Raw genomic sequence first — 18468 nt, 5'->3', positions numbered from 1 at the left:
GGCGGCAGCGTGACTGCCTGCGTCAGCCAGCCCCTGCCAGCCTCCGCCAGCTAGTGAGCGCTGCTACTGGAGCTGCTGTACCCTGCAGAAAGCTTTGTGTGTGTGTGTGTGTGTGTGTGGTTGTGTGTGTTTGTGTGAGAGAGTGTGTATGAGTGCACGCAGATGGGAAAGCAACTGAGTCAGGGAGGGCTGCCTCTCATCTCCTCGCTGTTATCACCTTCCATCACTCTCCCTCCTCTCCTCCTCTGCTACCATGGAGCTCCAGCAGGCTGAATCACAGCAGCGTCTGCAGAAAGGGCTGAGGTAATACCGTGTGCGGTGGTGTAGGGCTTTCTTTCTCTGCTCAAGCGCGCCTGCATCTGCGCTGGGAAAAAAAATGCCTGCATGCAGCCCTGACACGGCGCAGAATGTGTTAGACCCACGGTGTTAACGCGCGTCCCCTCGCTTTGCTCCGATCGTGAGGCGTCCTCAACCCTTGACGTCAGGGAGCTGCAACACCTTCCATCACGCGTGCATGTGCTGGAGGGAAGACTCTCGGCCGTCATTTTTTATGAGCGTTTCCTCGATGGCTCAGTTCCTGTTTTTCAGCTGAGGTGCTCGCTCAGATCACGTGACCCAGATTGCAAGCAAACGAGCAAGCTCTAGACATTACTCACCCCCCCCATCCAACTCACACTTACTCTGTGTGCATTCTCCCAGCAGGCCTGTGGATGCTTTGTGTTGTAGTGTTAATGCCTGACAGCAAATCAACGCCAGACAGGCAGTGGATAACTGTAAAAGTGAGAGGCATGTCAAGTTTGAGAAAAGTCTTTGTGTACTGCTGTCTGCTCCTTTAGGCTTAGGCTTACGTCTTAATCTCACCTGGTGGATGTCATGTGTCTTAAAGGTCCCATATTATGCTCAAATCCAGGCTGTTAGCTATTGTGCTTTGCTGGGGGTGTGGCTGAGGGAGGTGACTGTATATTGTGACATCACAACCTTACAGAAGTCCTGACAGCCCGTTTGAAGGCACAGTTTCTGAATACGGACCTTCGATTGAGCTTCCTCGTACTTTTACAGTATTTGTATAGCACCTAGACCTGGGCATGGAAATTTCACTTCCTATCAGATGGGACCTTTAAAGATTGAATTCACAAGATCATAAATATCCTAGTTTACCACCAGTGGGATTGAGTTAGTCCAAGTGTTACGTGCCTATGTTTTTATGATGTCCGTCTCAGAGGTTTCTGCCGTTGGTTCTTCTGGGTAATCCATAAAACCATTGCGGGCGAGTCATTTTCCACATTTACTCTCTTCTCCAAGCAGGTAGATGTGTGTGCGTGCGTTGCGCTCTGCTGGGCCGGTATGGAGCGCGTGTGTCTGAGAAGATGGGCGTCGGGCTCTGCCGTCGTGTTCCTTCACACGCTGGCCTTGTCCTGGACAGGTGAGGCACACGGTCAACATCACCTGTTCAACAAAATCAAAATCAAAAACCTTTTGATGACAAGTGGGTCATAAACATGGCTGTTGTCTCGCCCAGTTTCAAGCAAACCTTGACCTTAATCTTGAGAATGACTCAAGTAAGGTTTACAGTATATTCAGGTACAATGTCTTATTTTAGAGAACAACATACTGAATGTTCATGGTTTAACACTTTATATACGGAAACAGATAAAAACTGAAGGAAATCCCTTTTAAAGATCCAACCATACAATCTCTGAACATCAGCTCTTTGGTGGACACTGTAGTTCCAGTGTGTCAGATTTAGTGGCATCTTGCAGTGAGGCTGCGGAGTGAGTAATTCTACAGGAAAGATAAACTATTGTCAAACTACTTCTCACACTTGTAAAATTTGTGTAGAGTGACCTTAATACATATGACATCATCACTGGTCATGTACTCACAGGTGCGATTGAGCCCGCCCCCAAAATCGACGGACGGCACCGCGCGGCTCTGACGCTGCAGGAGAACATGACGCACCGGTTCAACTGCCAATCGGACGGCTGGGATCCCCGAGCCCCTCCCTTGCTGACCTGGTACCTGAACGGTGAGCAGCAGAGAGCGCCGTCGCCCAACCGTGGGCGCCTGGTGATGACGTCGCAGAAGGACTCTGAGCTCGTGAGACCGGGGGCGGGTCACAATAGCACTTTCGCTCTGCGGGCCAGGAAGTGGGACAGGGAGCTGGTGTGTGTCGCATCAAACCCCAGAACAGGAGAGAGCTACAACGCCACGATCACGCTCAACGTCCAGTGTGAGTCTGCGCTGAGTGCCAGAGGGCTGTAAGTGGAGCCAGGTATTTTCTGTTGATGCAGTGGTTAAAGTGCTGAGTCACTCCTCTCCTCTCCTCTGTCTCCCAGTTCAGCCAGAGATCCTCAGGGTTAACGCCCACTATAGTGAAACCTCAGACCCTGGCCTCTCCCTGGTCCTCTTCGCCTTGGTGCGGTCCAATCCGCCTGCCACCATCACCTTCGTGGACCAGTCTGGCCAGCCGGTGGCCAACACCTCCGACTTCCTCATCCTGGACTCGCGAAGCTACCCCTGGTTGACCAATCACTCGCTGAGGGTCGCGCTCAGTAGCCTGTCAGGGAATGTCTCGCTGAACGCCAGCAACAGTTTGGGAACAGCACAGAGCAACCTCACACTGACGGGTCAGTGATGGTATAAGGCGACAGCAGAGCGATAAGGTCCCTCTTATGCTAAGCTAAACCTGTCCTGGCTGTAGCTTCATAGCTATCATAGAGTGGTAGCCATCTTCTCATCGCATGATTCCTTCAGCTCTCTCTCTTTTGTTCTGCCCCCAGAGTTCCTGCAGTCTCGCGTGGAGGTGCCCATGCTGGGGATAGTGACCGGAGGAGCCATGGCCTTCATGGCCCTCCTCATCCTCAGTCTGATAGTCCTCTGCCTCATGCAAAAAAACAAGAGCAAGTCCTTTGGTGAGGCTGGAGTGTGTTTGTGAGCACGTCAGCTGGAAGCGGTGTGACTGCAGCATGCACTGCGCCACGTAACACTGTCGTAGGGTAATGCTTGTGTTGTGTTACAGATGAGCCGGTGGAGATTCTGATGACCAAGAAAAGGTAACCAGAAATCGGACTTCTGTCTCTGGATATGTATGTGAACCACTTCAGAACATTAGAATGGAAAGCAAGTGAACAGGCCATCAAGACTGGTGGAAATCCAGTCGGCCCCCCCTTCCTGATTGGTTAGGATTAGGAGAAGATCATCTTTTGGCCGACCCAGTTCTGCTGCCACAAACACGGCTGGAAGTTCTCTCGACATCTTGTTAAAGCGGTCCAGCTTTGTTTCCAAAAACGTGGCTTGAAAATGTCCCGATGTCATGCTTTCAGATGTTACAACACCGTCCTGAACAGTAGTATCTTGCTTGGCAGCCACCTCGCCTCGCTGTCATGCCACCACCATCCCTCAGCACCCTCCACAAAAAGCCAGAAGCCAGGACATTAAACCGCAATGCACCATTTTAACACTTAGGCAAACAAGATGTAAATATAAGAGGTGCTCTTCTAAGAGGTGCTGACAGGCGTATTTTGTTACCGTAAGCCAGGCTACCTATTTCCCTGCTTTAAGTCTGTGTGGTAAATCGGGCTCACAAGCTGCAAGCAGGAGCTTCACATTAGCATTTGACAAAAAGTAAAGTTGTAACTTTTCCTAAAATTCACATATTCAGAGTCATGGCGATGCACCTCATACATTTTGAACGCTGGGCACAGTTACAGCAGAAGGTGTCCTTGCAGACTATTCCGTAGTTCTAATGTGCTGATGGGGCGAAGCATTAAAACAATACAGTTCACATAATCACACCCACCTGTCTCTTGTAAAGACTGAAAATTGAATTGATGATGACAATTTTCACCTGAGATTTAAGTCTCGTATTGGGATTCTGAAGTGTAATTCCCCAATCTCCTGTTCTAATCTTCAAGGCTAATCTCTTTTCCTTGACACCGCACTGACACTCTATCACACACCTCTCCCACATCTCATCTGATCATTTCCATCCTGGTATCATAAGTGACTTGGAAGGAAAAACACTGATGAAAGCGTTTTTGTGCTCTTATGAATACTTAATGTCCATTTTGCAGACTGATAATGGGTCTGATCCGAGCTGGATGTTTCTCCTTTGCATTTCCTGCACAGTGACTCCGCCAATCTGAAGGCAGACAAAGTTGAGAAGGCCCAGATCCCCCGAGAGAACATGTCTCTGCCGTCCAACATGCAGCTCAACGACCTCAGCACTTTGAGAAAAGGTAAGAAGATGCAGCACCCTCACCTCATGCACCGATGGCTGGGCGGACATCGGCCTGGTACAGTGCGCAAAACACATTTGAGTATCTGAATATGTACTATATGAAATATGTAGATATGGACTGTATATATCTTAGGCAACTTAGAAATTAATAAGATAAGATTTCTGAATCGCTGGGTCAAATTAAAGGGTTACAAGATGGCACAAGTGTGGAAGTTAGCTCAGTTGAAGTACAAGTCAGTCAATAAACACCAATCGATCGGAAAATATCCGTCATTTTCACGATCAAAGCTCAGCGCTAAATGCAGTAAAAATGTATCGAGGGTCAAAAAAAGTAAAGCATCAAATACACTGCTAAACTTTAAAGGGGTCAGCGTGTCGTTTTGGAGAAGAAATTCAAACTCAGGATTTTAATGAGGTAAAATTACAAGCTGAAAAACAATTATTTTTTTGCACAAGTGAATAAACAGACGGTTCCCAGAGGAAAATAACATCCAAGAACTCTGTTTCAAGCCAGTAAAGGTGGCAGGGTCCGCCACGTATCAATAAAGTGATAGTGAAAGTATGAAATCGTCTTGCCTTTTAAATTCAGTTTGTTTATTCAGTCATAAAAAAAAAAAGATCTTTCTCTTCTGACTTTTAGCTTTTTGATTTCATTAACCGATGTGTCCCACAATTTGCTAATAACATCCTTGAAAAGAACTGACATGCAATCGCGACAGGTTCTGCTTAAAGGAAAACTGCTGGTGCAACTTTTAGTCACTTCTAGTCAGCTGCGCATGCAAAAATGTTAAGTCGATCTGCAGGCAGGCAATATAGAAGGTGTTAGTGAGCTTTACAGGTGTTAGTAGGTGGAACTTCTTAGTTTCTCTTTCTGTTCCGGCCTCTCTTGAAACAAAGCCAGGCAGGCGGTTTCCCCCGTTTCCAGCCTTCAGCCTACGCGTAAGCTAGCTCTGTGTCTCCCGGCTGTGGCCTCAGAGCAGCAGTCTGACATTTGGGGGAATATGTTTCTGTTTTTCTTCCAGACAACCTCTCACTATCAGTCAGTTAGCTCTGGAGCTACAGCCGGCGGCAGCTAGCTTAGCTTAGCCCCGAGTGGGAGCAGGTGGAGATGGGGCAACGTGGCAAAACAAATTCCCTCTGCTAGAACCTCTAAAGCTCAATAATTAACACGTTACGTCTCATTTGTTTAATCTGTACAAACCCCCCCCCAAAAAAACATAAGGTATAAGAACAGAAAACCTGTGGGAGGATTACCTAAAGATATTTATCTCCCCATCTCTGTGCTATGGCTTCATATTTAAAGTCACAAGAGTGCTATCGATCTTCTCATCTAACTCGCAGCATGAAAAAGTAAACTGTACAGCCCAGAAACTATCCCTTCAAGCTCACCCTTACGTCTCCTTTGCATTCTCCATCCTTCCCCGCATCACTCCTCGTAGCCCGGGAGGCCGCCCAGCAGAACAGCGTGGGAGAGAGGAAGAAAGAGGAAGAGGAGGAGGAAGATCTGTCTTTAGCCTACGCCGCCAGAGGTCAGGGAAAAAATACACCGTGCTACTGTTGCATTTTTCATCATTTACGCTTCAGATTCAGTGTGGTGGTGGTGGTGGGGGGGCAGCGGTGTTTGGCCTTGTCGTGCCGTGTTCTTTTTCTGAACGCTCCCCCCCCTCCCCGGTTCCCAGGTTTCGCCAGGTATCCGATGGTGGGCTACATCTACAAGGTGAACAGCACAAGCAGCGAGGAGATCTGGCTCTGACTGACCTCCAAGTCACACACCGACGGGCTGTGTGCATGCATGCAAAACAACTTCCAACGGTGCAGCTCTCCAAGGGAAAAACCCCCAAAACAACTGCCATTCAACCGAGCATCCGGCGCCTCCAGGCTGGATCCAGGGCGGTCCTGGATCTCGCCGGATTTCTCGGGCGGGGAGGCCCCCGTGCTGTCTCGGCTCCCTCCGTGGCTCGCCCGTGAACTTGGCTTTCTCGCTCTCGTCCTCCTGAATCGAGTGCTCCGGGCCATACGCAGCTGCTGTGTTGTCCCAACAATGCGACGTACGAACTCGACGTAAAAATACTCATATTCTGTATGTTTCGACTTGATTTCCACATAACCACCCGCTCATGATGTCCAGCCCTCCCTGCCGCGTTACTGGAATGCATTAATCGTCCTACGCTAACACCGGAATGTCCAAGATAGTGTCCCGTGCGTGAGATTTTACGTTTTGAACGATAATAACCCAAACGAAACGGCAAATAATTATAGAGTATGTATTTGTATAAGGACATGTAACAGGTCATGTACTGTATATTTGTATGCATATGTATATGTGTATAAAAGAGGGCGTCTAATAAAGGTAATATTGGAATTATATGGAGTGATGACTGGGCCTGCTGCGGCTGTGTTAGCACTCACCAGGGGGCGCTCTAATGTGCCTTATAAAGCTGGAGCATGCAGAGGACTCCCCTGTTAGTCATGAGGGTGCTGTGTGTTTCTGACATGGTGCTGGTGACGAGTGTGTGTTGTGTGCGATGGTGACAGCATTGCCGCATTTAGCGAAAAAGAAATGTGATCCTCATTTTTTTCTTTGTAACAATAGCAGGTGCACGAGCCAACTAATGCATGTCTTTTTGTTTTACTCTTTAAGAGTGTGTGTGTGTGTGTGTGTGTGTGTGTGCCAGGTGTTAGCTCTAGGTCACAGGTTGTTGTGGCTTTTTTTCAGACAGGAAGCGCAGTTGTGTTGTGGGAGCGTGTCTTTGCTCTTTCTCTCTCTGTGCGCTGCTCCTTCTCTGCTCAACAGGGAATGCACATTGACAACACACAGGGAACTGAAATATTCATCCGAACACACACATTTGTGCCGGTGGTCTTTGTTTTACCAGACCGAGCCGCTCCACGCGTCTCCCGAAGCGACCCTGAGTAGCCAAGTCGCTTCAGCGGTTATAAGGGCAGGTTCTGACATTGTTTCTGCAATGTCAGTGTGAAGAGTGACTCAGAAGGCTGCTCTTCTGGAAAATGTGTAAGCAGCCTTGACAGAAATGAAAACATTTACACTTACATTTACATTCAGGGCATTTAGCAGACGCTTTTGTTCAAAGCGACTTACAGTAACTACATTTGTCACAAGAAAGGAACCGCAACATATCCTTGTCGATAAAGTAAAAAAAGAAAAAGTAGAAACAATTTTCAGGCCCTCATCTGAGCATGGAAGCTGGGTGAGGTTATAGACCCAACATCTCCCTGAACATGGACTATAATATGAAGCGTGAATCAATTAACAATTCACTGTATTTCACCTATTGCAAAAAGTGTGCTAAATAGTACATACCAGTTTTATTTGAATCCATTGACAGTTCAAGTTAAAGAAAAAGTTCATCCGAACATCAAAATTCTGTCATTATCTACTCTCCCCCATAGGTAGAACGTGAAAACAAAAAAATTAATAGATAAAAAAAGACAGATATTGGCTCCATACAGCTCGTCCTGCATAATCCAAGTCTGTGGAAGGACTGGGCTCTTAGCTTGGTTGCTGAAGGTTTCAGCCTGCGAAAAAATGGCATTAATATCGCTTTTTTTTAAATCAGTGGGCTCCCTGGAGCCTCCAGAGTCTTGGATTGTGGCGGGTTTTGGGGTTGCTTTGTTAACTTTATGAAAGGAGTCCCCGGCTTCTTCGGCTGCTCAGGAAAATGCCGCAAACACTGTTGTGCTGTGAAGCTCCGAGAGATATTTATGTGCAGTACAAAATCTTCACCTGACTTTCCATCAGCACTGGGGTGAGTAGATAGTGAATTTTTATTTTTGGGTGATTCTTTTCTTTTACATTTTTTGTAGAGGGATTTTTTTTTTTTTTTAGATCTTTCAGATGACTTAAGGTAGCACACTGTAAAAAATACTTCATTACAAGTAACAACCTTGCATAGAAAATGTTACTTGAGTTAATTTTTTTTTTAAGCTAAATGCACCTAAAGTACTATTATATTACATGACTTCATCAGATTATGCTTATAACAAATGCATCCAATGATCTAATGCATTATTTTGTGTGTAAAATCTGAGTTTGTTGTGTAACTTTTGCTTCAAACAAATGTAGTTGATTTAGAGGCCTCACGTTTCCGTCCAAATTTCCAGTGGAGCCGAGGATCAAAGCAGCATGAGATGAAACATAACGAAGCAAATACTGAAGCAGACGCACTGAGTTTAACGGATGGTGTCGTTGGCTGAAAGTCACAGGGAGCCCTCCAGATGCAGAAATCAACAAAGCCTGCTGAGGCAGAAAAATAAACCAATCACACTCACTTCCTTCTCTCCCTCACACACACTCACACAAACACACACACACACACAACCACACACACAGACCGAGACACTTCAACAGACGGAGACGGGATACTTTGACATCAGGGACACGACGGCTCTTTATTCTGAGGTCAGGACTTTTAATCTAAAATTTTTGCTGAATATCGTATTTTTGTTTCAGTTCATCTCAGACTGTGTTGTTGCACTTTACGTTTTGATGGTGACCAAATTATACATTTGTTTTTATAAATTAAAATCACCTTAGCGCATAGTCTGAGCTTGTATCAAAGGCAAGCCGAACAAACTTTAGTGAAATGACGCCTGCCGTCGTCATTTATCTGTTACAATAAGCTGAATAAAATGGTCGACAGGGAGCAGAAAATGGCGCTCTTCCTGTTTTCTGTCTGCGTGCTCGCTGGCTCGCTGTTACGGTGACCTGAAATGTCTCCTTCTATCATCGGCAGAAGCCGGAGCAGAGAACGCACAATGAAATGCCAGAGCGCTCTGTCTGCCTGCCTGCTGCTGCTCTGTACGCTGACCGGTAGGCCTCTGCCATGATCCTTGTTTCTTGTTGACATGAAATCAAAATTTGACATCAGTTGTGTTTGAAGAACGTTACAGAACCTCAGTTATTTTAACAGTAGCAGATCATGTGTGTGTAAATGTTCTCGTGTTTTTCTCCCAATTTCTCCCACAGAGTTTGTCAGTTATGCACAAGGTAAGCGCTGCTTTAACAGTTAAAGGGGGTTGTGTTGTTGTAACTTCATGCATGAAAATGATGTTTGAATGGGCCTTTATGACAGTCTACCTTCATTTGAACGAGCATTTTCAATAATCAGCAAATAGTGCAAATGTATTGTCCGTAATGTTGCCGTCTCTTTTTCCTGCACAGGCGCAGTTGATGGTAAGATAAACGTGCAGTTTATCGCTGATGGGATTAAGCTGTCGTGTAAGGGAGGAAAATTTGAAAAAAAACGTGATAACCAAAAGGATATTGATAATTATCTTGAGCTGACATACAATGACGAGAACACAGGAGAGTACGAATGTAGGAGCAGCAGTGATCCAGACCAGATCCAGATCCTATCCAAAATCTATGTGAAATTTCGCAGTGAGTTCCTTGATCACTTGCATTACGATGTATTTATGAAAACAGTACTTCTTGACACTAACCACACTTTGGAAATGTCACATTCTCAAGACGTGTTTCTTGCGTGTGTGTGTGTCCAGCCTGTGACAACTGCATCGAGCTCGACGGGGGAACGATAGCCGGACTAGTTACAGGAAACGTGGTGGCTACGATCGTGATAGGAGTGGCTGTCTATCTCGTCGTGTCTCAGACCCGGATCAGTCCGAGCACCTCTCACAAGAAGAGTAAAATCTATCTATCTATCTATCTTAAATATGATAAATGTGATGAAGTTTTCTGTGTTTCCCTCATCTTTATTATTTTTGCTAATTGGAACACCAGTAAGTGAATCTGTAATGAGTAACACATGACTGATTTTCCTAAAAACATCTCCAGACTTTCACTTTTTTTGTTTCAATAGTCTGGAGCCCATGTGAACTACAGCTCTAGACTCCAGACTTACTGAACATCGACAGCACGTCAGAAAGCGATGTTTTAAATGTCCGGCACGAACAGGAGGAGTGATCGCGGCGAGCAAAAACCTCTTCCTTTGTTCATATGGGCGCCTGTCGATACATATGAATACGTATTTTTTTACATTCTGAACTGCTGGTTTTCCCGAGTAGGTGAGATACATGATCAGTCATCATGGCGTACTCTAAAGCGGAGACCCAGGAATCACTGATGGATAGCAGAAGCTCGGACGACATGAACACGTACTGCCGTTGTGAAGCTTACAGTAATCCAGTTTGTGGACCGTGCCATAGTGGTATCTGGTTCAAATACAATCATAGTAGATGAGAAACTGAGAAACATGAAACCTCCAGAGGCAGCCGGTCAGCTGTCTGCATGTTTATCACCGAATTTTCCTTTCTGATTATTTGTATATTAATATATTTTCAATACTTCCACCCTCAGGCTCTGATAGACAGCATCTTGTTGCGAACGAAATGCCCCGAGGTACCAACGACCATTATCAGGTGAGCTCAGCTGTGCGGGGACGTTCAGTCGGCATGTGTGATCGTCCCATGTGAAAATGAACTTGTGTGACACCTTTTCTCCTTGTCCCTTCCCTCTCTTCACCACGCCATTCCGTCCTCAGCCGCTGAACACCAGAACTCGCCAGGGCGACACTTACGATACGCTTCACAAATAATAGAGGGGCGATGGATCGCTGCCTGGGAGCCCTCCGACCGAAGACACAGTCTCCACGTGTCCTCAAACATCTGCAGGAGGGGAAAGTCTGTCACTGTTTCTGTGGCGGCCGTCGCTCAGCCCTGGTGTATGTTTCTCTGTGTGATGCCGTTATTGCTTAAGATCTTATTTTTACATTGCCTGTAAGATGTCGCTCTCAGTAGACCGCTCACATAGTTGCCAGATGCCGTAGTTTACCATTTATGAGCCGCTGTTCTCATCGTTGTCGAATTCTAATGAAACCCGTTTGATATTTTCATACGCTGTCTATGTTTTCTGTGAGTAGCTGTCAGTAGGGCTGCGACCTCGTGTACTGTACTGCGTGGCTTAACAGTGAAGTGTTGATTTTGACAAACAACGCTGACATCTGATCATTGTGCAAAGTGAAACATTCAGGAATAAGATTGTTCTGTCTTGTCATGGTGGAAGGTAATTCAGTCCATGTGCTCTTTTAGGTTATACGTGCCACTCTCTACTATAATAAAAAAAAATAAATACAACTAAAAACGACTTGATGCGTCCTGTCATGTTTCTGAGGAGTTGCACACCGCTCCATAAAACAAGACATTTCCCATTCCATGACCACTCAGGTGGTTTCACTGAGATATTTTTTTAAGGCTTAAAAAGGTCCAATTATTCAAAATTTCATAAATAAAGACAAGAAAAAAGTCTGTTATATTATATTGATACAGACTGTCGTTGCAGAACGCTGTTGTTGTTCCCTGTGCGTGTTCCTCGTGACCCTGATCTCTCGGATGGGAAACGCTGCATTCAAATGGCCGAACTTCACGGCAGCTACAACAGTGACGTACTGGTCATTCACTGTTGCATCAGAGTCAATTCAGTTCTATAACATATAATAATATATCAGTCAGAGGAACCATTTCTCTGCATGATGAGCACTTTTACTTTTGATACTTACTTAAGTTATAGTTATTATTAAGTTATAATTTTAATATTGTCATGAAAATGAACACAGTTTCTGATGTCATCCATACTTTTTCAATAATTTAAAGATTTAAAGCCCCCACGCCAATCCCAGGTCTGTAACAATTTGTCCGAGGTAATGTGGTTAACAGCTGCAAATAAAAGTTATTCAAGTGTTGAAAACTTGGATCTATGTAACTGCATGTATGTCTGTGATCCTCGCTGAAGTTGAGCTGAAAAGTGATGGGGAGACGGAGTGGCTGAGACAGAGATGCCATTCTCACTATTAGAAGACACCGTGCCATGAGAATGAAGTTAAAAATTAAATAGAATAAAATAAGATAAACAAAATAAAATAAAATTAGATAAAATTAAGTGTCACTACGTCACAGAAACTTGCCAGACGGTGCTGTCAGTGATTATCATTCGGACCTGCCCCGTTTAGTCACTATATGCTACATCACCAGCCCTGTTAATCATTTCATCAGAAAAAAAAAAAAAAGAGTTGTTAACCTGCTCTCTGAAGTGTGTTCTTTCATTTTCTGAAGGCGTTTCTTCTTCAGAATTCATACAACGTAGATGTGTTGGGTTCTCTCCATTCACCTCCCGTAGACTTCAGCTGACACTGCAGTCTGGTGCCAAAGCAAGATTCAGTGACGCAAAGACCCTTCCTTCTTTTTATTCATGAACTGAATTAAATTCAATCTAATTTCATTTTATTTAATGTGATTTAATTTGATTTAATTGAATTTAATTGTGCAGAGTGAATAGGAAGAAAACAAACAAGCAAACAAACAAACAAAATGATAAAAAGGAAGCAAAGCATGCAAAGAACAGATAAACTAGAAAGGTGAGTTCAAATAAACAATGAGTAAACTTTCCAACTCTTTCAGGTTCCTTGGACATGCGGCCTATTTGCGGGACATCACTTTTCTCGGATGAAGGAAAGTTTTACAAAACTTCTACGGATTGAAAAAAAAAATCTGTCATAATTGAAAAGAGTCATAATTGAAAATGTTGATGAAAGACAATGAGCTTTACTCTGGTGCCGTCTCCTGCAATGGAGGTCTGTTTCACTGTTGCACTGGTTCTGACTTACTAATGGACGTGAATACTTCCTGCACCACTCGCTCCTGCTGCTGTAACTTCACCACGTCGGGAGCCTGAGAGTCTTTCAGAGGTCTATTTCTGTCTGTGTTGCACCGAAGCTGAGCACAGACGAGCAACACAAAGCAGTGATTGAGAGAATTGCACAACCAGGTGGAGGAGAAAAAGGTGATAAGACAAAAAGGTTAAAAGAGTGATGACGAAGAAGAGGAGGAAACGGAGAAGGCGAGGAGGAGGAGGAGGAGGAGGAGGACAGAAGCTCTTGCTGCTGAGTTTTAGAACAAGCCTCTCCATGTCAGATAATCTGATATCTTAAACTGTTTGATCGCTGCTCAGAGTCTTCTCTGCCTTCTGCTCGACGCCGCCGTGACAGAGCTACAGTCTTCTACCTGAGGAGGAGAGAGGAGATCAAACGACGGTGCGCTGACAGCTTGGTTCAGAAACACAACCCCGACCAACCCACACTCCACACAAGCACATCTGACTCGGTGCATGTGCGCACGCACACACACACACACACACACACACACTGTCATGCGCCTCAGCTCGCACAGCACCTGCGCTCGTGCACGGACGTTTCACTCATGCAACCACACGAGCAGATGTAGGTCTGTGTGTGGGAACGGTTTGACTTAACTTAAGACAGATACAGGAGCGTGTTGCATGCCCTCTGCCCCCCCCCACCTCTTTGTTTCTCTCTCTTTGTAGATGTAGATGAAGATAGCTAAGCAACAAGTGTGGGAGTGTTTCCACCAAACTCCACGCCAGGGTCGATTACATGAAGTCAATAAGAACCGATTAATAATCAGCAGTCGGCGCGAAGAAGACGCATTACGTGGCGTTGTGTTTTTCTGCTTTCATTTCCATCAGCGCGTCTACGCACGGTCACTGCCGGGAAAGCACAACTGTGCCAGAAAAAAAACAAAAACAAAGGGCAAAACATGACCCAACATTTCCACTGTGCACACAACTGATATAAAAAAACAAACATGTGTAATACTGATTAAGAAAATGTCAGGTGTTTCCAGAGAAGGCAAGCTCTGGCGACACAGGCACCTCGATTGGTGATTGCGCCTGCGGATATGAGCTGCGGCTTCGAGGCCCCCGTCATGAATCGCACTCACAGTTATATCCGTCGAGGCATCTCAGCGCTGTTTCCGACCATGACCAAAGAAGAGAGAGCGAGCGAGAGCAGAGCTGAACTGCGGTTTATTTATTAGTGACAGGGGTCGCGCCCATAACAGTCGCAAGGAGATCGAAATGAAAATAAAAGAGTATAACAAGAAGACGGGCAATACAAAGTTTGTACAGAAAACATTTAGCATCTGCTTGTCTTACAGTGCGCGAAGTCAGAAGTTAGAATGACATAAGCAAACAGTATGTACAGAAAAAACAAACAAAAAAACAAACAGGTGTACTGGTGTTCAAACAGGGATACAAGTTGTGATTTTATTCATGACACTGTTGTAAATTAAACAGTAGTCGGCCAACCTTGCGTCACCACACACATAGCACAATATACACTGTACATACTCATCGGCCACTCCACCGGGTTCGCCTTTACAGCCTCGTGCAATCACTCTGTCAGGAATCCTGCCTTCACAAAGCTTATTTTACCTATATCGCTGTTGAAAATGTGTACATTTATTAATGTGGTTGTCACTGAGGTCAGATTCACACATCCTGCGCGGGCTTTTATTCCGAGAGGCGTCGTCAATATTCTGCTCTGCTTATGTCTGGCAATAGGAGAGACCTCAGTGCTACTAAATATTACCAAATTAACACCGATGCGACGGCTGTCAGACAGAATTAACTTCGTCATTAAAGCAGACCGCGGCAGAACAGGTTGCGTTAGGCTGTGAAAGGTGGACCCGATGAAGTGCCCACTGAGTGTTCACATCACAAAAAAAACATCAGCTATGCAGACAATTTTGTTCTTTATCTGTTCCCAATCTCCGACATTTCTGCCTCCACCCCAGTGCAATGGACTCGAGTGGACATTAGTTTGCGGTGCTCACGACACTGTGAACATTTAAAACAGCAGACAGTAGTTCCCAACCTTCTTCGTCGGGCTCAGGCGCCCCTTTCATCGAAGCACTCCCCTTCGACGGGGACGCGTGTGATGTCTTCGTGTCATTGCTTAATAGTATTTCAGAACGCGGCAGATGCGGAGAATTGTCGATGCTCGTTCTTTTCTCGTGCCGTCAGTCAAGTTTGTATTCACACCTCAATAAGGGCATTTCAGCCATTTCTTTATTGCTTACTTGATTTAATAGGCTCTTAATTACAGTTCTTTAGTATTACAGCTGACTCAAACCAGGCCGGGTCCATGATAGTTAGCAGAGTTGATGATAATGGGTACACTGAAAAATAGCGTTGCGCCAATCGGTTAACCTATTTGCGTTATTCAGATTTTCCTCAGAGAACACAGACATGTCAGTTGTCCATTTTTGTGTCACCAAATCATCACGTCTTCAGGAACACTGTCCCTGCTGTGCTGATAAATCTGCTAAACACACAGTGAAAACAATGCAGTTGTTAAACTGGTAACAGACACGTTTACTGCCTCGACGTCTCATCGTGAAGTGAATGCTGATTACACAAAATAATGGACATGATAATGGCAACTCTGAAGAAAACGGGAGACAGGGAGCAACTGCTGTACCTGGCTAGCTAACGCCAGGGGAAACTAAGACTGTGTTTAATACGTTTTTATTTTCATTTTTATTTTTTTTTTTTGTTTGCAAATTTGGGTTATGTGACCCTTTAAATCCAAAAATAGAAAAAGCGAGTGCTTGCATGTTGCCGGGAGCGCCATTGTTATTTCGTGTGCAGTATGTTTCGTGTGAATGTTTGCCTTCGTCCCTGCAGCCGCTGGACCAGCACGCGCAGTCAGACGACTCGCCTTTATCCAGTCCTGTTGACCTTAGAGTAGGTATCGTGGGAGCGGGTATGAAGGTTCAGTTGCTGCAGAAACACAAAATACACAGTATCGGGTTGTTGTTTCAATCACAGTACATACAGTAGCAATCTGCAAATCAGTCATATGTGTTAGTTGAGCAGTGTCGGGAAGTATATTCAGCATGTGAACTGTCTGAACTGAATTGATTGTGTTTATCTTAAAGGAACGTTGAGAATTAGATGGCAAGATCTGACTACGTGTTACATGCTGGACTAATATACACGTAACGCGCATAGATAACGCGTTAATCATTGAGCTTCAGCTGTGCTGGTAGGCCGATTTTCTTATCAACCTTCGGGCAGAGTAAGAATAGTTGTTTCTCTGCCTCGACTCTTTATGCTAAGCCAAGCTAACCACCGGCAGCTTGGCTCTGGCGCTGATCTTCTCACGTAACTCTCGGGCGAGAGAGCGCTTAAGTGTGACCCCCCCCCCCAAAAATGTCAAATTGTTCCTTTATTTATTTATTTTTTAATTGAATAGATAACCTCTCTTATTTCAGCTCTGATTCTATTCTCTTTTATGATTACTTTGCAAGGAGACCGGGACTTTTCATCTCCTTATATTTGATCACTCACAACTTTTCAATTGACGATTATTTTCGGTAGGCAAATGTTAAGCCGCCCTGGAGAAGAGAGCCAGTTGAAGGCAACATGCGGTAAGGAAAACAATACAAGACTTACCTCATAGTCAGGTGATGGGACAGGTGGACCCCCACGGCCGCCTGAACGAGGAGGTGCTGGAGGATAATGACAGAAAGTATGAGTGACCCATCACTCATCATATCAGACTCAGCACTGGTTTAAAAAGGATGCTCTCCGGTTGAATGTGGACAAATTATGCACGACCTTAAGTGCACTTTAACACTTTAAATACTTAAAAATAACTAAAATATGATTTGCAAGAGCTGCCTCAGCTGCAAGAGACACAGGAGACAATCCTCATTCTCAACAGCAGATCAGAGGAATATTTGAGGTAGATGTGTAAAGTGGATCCGCTCGAGTGCATCCTTACGTTTCGAGGTGTGAGTGAGTCCCGCCGGGCTTTTCTTCTTGGTGCACTTGTAGACGATGAACATCACACAAATCGTCATCAAAATGTCGACGACAATGGCCATCAGGAACAGGACCGAATCCAGTTCATAACAGTTGTCACACACTGGGGGTCAAAGCACAGCAGCGGAGCAAGCGGGAGAGCGAGAGGTCGATGAGGACAACTGACACGGACAGCAAATGTTGAGAAATTGTGACTTTTTTTTAAACTCACCCTTTCCTTGCACGTAGAAATAATAATAATTTGTGCTGTCGTATACACAGTGGTAGGAACCTTTCTTTGTATATTCCATGGTGAAGTACTTGCTTGTCTCATTCTTGATCTGAACTTCCTTGTTATTTTCATCTTGGAACCATTTCCCTTCCTTTGGACAGGTCAATGTGAACTCTCTCTGCCAGAATGACACTCCTCCTTAAAACACACGGACACATACAAAGTAACATCAGCGAGCTTGCTTTAGCGTGTCATTTTAACTCTCCAGCACTTTTCACTCAGAATGGAGGTCTGATGTGAGAGCTGGGGTTGGTTATATGCACATCTGAGTCCCTCCATTTGTCTCTGTGTGACCTTTACATAGCATCATGCCACCGTCTGGAGATTGAATTGTTTCCAAAAAAGGGCCCACAAGAAATAACCAAGAAATACAGGTGATCAAAACAGGAAGCATCCGTAGGTTTTGGGGGAACCAAGCGACATACTAAGTTACAAAAAGGATTAAAAGTAAACCAAAACATGTAAGAGGAGTGTAAGAGGAACGCGGAGCAGCGGGGTGAACCCGACAGAAACATGTTTTCAGCACGGCAGTTGGAGCAGTTGAGGTGCAGAAATTCAACACATACAGGAAATTGATGAAGTTTCTTTGAAAAAAGCCCTTGAATGTATTCAGTTTTGGGTTAGAATTTGGGTTCTCCTTATCAATAAGCAGTGTATGAAAACTTGAAATAATTTGGTCCAAAAAAAAAAAAAAAAAAAAAGAAATATGAGGTCAAGTGAAATAAAAATGCAGAATTTACCTTCATCAGCCTTCACGGTCGCTACGAAGAGGAGGAAGACGGCAAACGCAGCTCGAACACCCATGCTGGTCATTTTCTTTACCCAGCCTCTGTTTGTTTTTAAATTTTAGCTGTCTATTCTGTAGATCAAGATTTGTGAAAGTATCCACTACGACATATATGAAAACATTGAGCTGCCTGTTGGATCAGACAAAAGGATTGAAAGAGGCACCCTGGCTCTCTCTCTGACTCTCTCTCTCTCTCTCTCTCTCTGTCTCTACCCCCACCTCTCTCTCTCTCTTTCACACACACAAACACACATACACACTTGTTGCACCCAACAGGAAGCTTTTTTTTTTTTTTTTTCAAGATGCATTCACGGTTGAACCTCAAAATGAAGTAAAACTGAATCAGTGTGCTGTAAATTTACGCTCCTGCTGGTACTGGTATTATTCTGTTGATTCACAATTCATTTCAATACAGTTCAAAAGAGAAGATGCACTGAGTAATGTCTATCTATATACCTTACATGTCAACCATGTATCTATGATGATATTCTTATGCTCTGTATGGCGTC

General features: G+C 44.7%; 3 protein-coding genes across 5 annotated transcripts; 2 read left to right on the top strand and 1 right to left on the bottom strand.

Moving 5' to 3' along the window:
* The first annotated feature begins 42 nt into the window (after nt 1-42).
* LOC119010217 (transmembrane protein 25) lies at nt 43-6605 on the top strand. 2 transcript variants are annotated; one of them, XM_037082200.1, is made up of 9 exons: nt 43-303; nt 1306-1423; nt 1886-2230; nt 2337-2627; nt 2781-2912; nt 3020-3053; nt 4129-4238; nt 5680-5769; nt 5920-6605. In XM_037082200.1, exons 2-9 carry the CDS (start codon nt 1345-1347, stop codon nt 5991-5993), a joined length of 1155 nt encoding a protein of 384 aa, XP_036938095.1. In that variant the 5' UTR covers nt 43-303; nt 1306-1344; the 3' UTR covers nt 5994-6605. The 2 variants fall into 2 exon arrangements, with proteins under 2 accessions (XP_036938095.1, XP_036938089.1); XM_037082194.1 differs by having other exon boundaries at nt 1303-1423.
* Nucleotides 6606-8516: 1911 nt separating this feature from the next.
* On the top strand, nt 8517-11363 carry LOC119010234 (T-cell surface glycoprotein CD3 gamma chain-like). Of its 2 annotated transcripts, none has more exons than XM_037082210.1 (7): nt 8517-8660; nt 8995-9071; nt 9228-9248; nt 9423-9641; nt 9761-9904; nt 10578-10639; nt 10762-11363. In XM_037082210.1, exons 2-7 carry the CDS (start codon nt 9017-9019, stop codon nt 10813-10815), a joined length of 555 nt encoding a protein of 184 aa, XP_036938105.1. In that variant the 5' UTR covers nt 8517-8660; nt 8995-9016; the 3' UTR covers nt 10816-11363. The 2 variants fall into 2 exon arrangements, with proteins under 2 accessions (XP_036938105.1, XP_036938113.1); XM_037082218.1 differs by having other exon boundaries at nt 8580-8660; nt 8998-9071.
* Nucleotides 11364-14079: 2716 nt separating this feature from the next.
* Nucleotides 14080-18168, bottom strand: LOC119013495 (T-cell surface glycoprotein CD3 epsilon chain-like). The gene is made up of 5 exons (XM_037088079.1): nt 17913-18168; nt 17113-17310; nt 16861-17004; nt 16530-16585; nt 14080-15854 (listed from the first exon to the last, which is right to left on the bottom strand). The coding sequence occupies exons 1-5, from the start codon at nt 17983-17985 to the stop codon at nt 15795-15797; spliced, it is 531 nt and encodes a 176-aa protein (XP_036943974.1). The 5' UTR covers nt 17986-18168; the 3' UTR covers nt 14080-15794.
* Nucleotides 18169-18468: the final 300 nt, after the last annotated feature.

The sequence above is a fragment of the Acanthopagrus latus genome, chromosome 2 (assembly GCF_904848185.1).
Source record: "Acanthopagrus latus isolate v.2019 chromosome 2, fAcaLat1.1, whole genome shotgun sequence".
In the NCBI taxonomy this organism is placed as follows: domain Eukaryota; kingdom Metazoa; phylum Chordata; class Actinopteri; order Spariformes; family Sparidae; genus Acanthopagrus; species Acanthopagrus latus.
The sequence above is the reverse complement of the archived record's forward strand: the minus strand, read 5'-3'. Positions and strand labels throughout refer to the sequence as shown.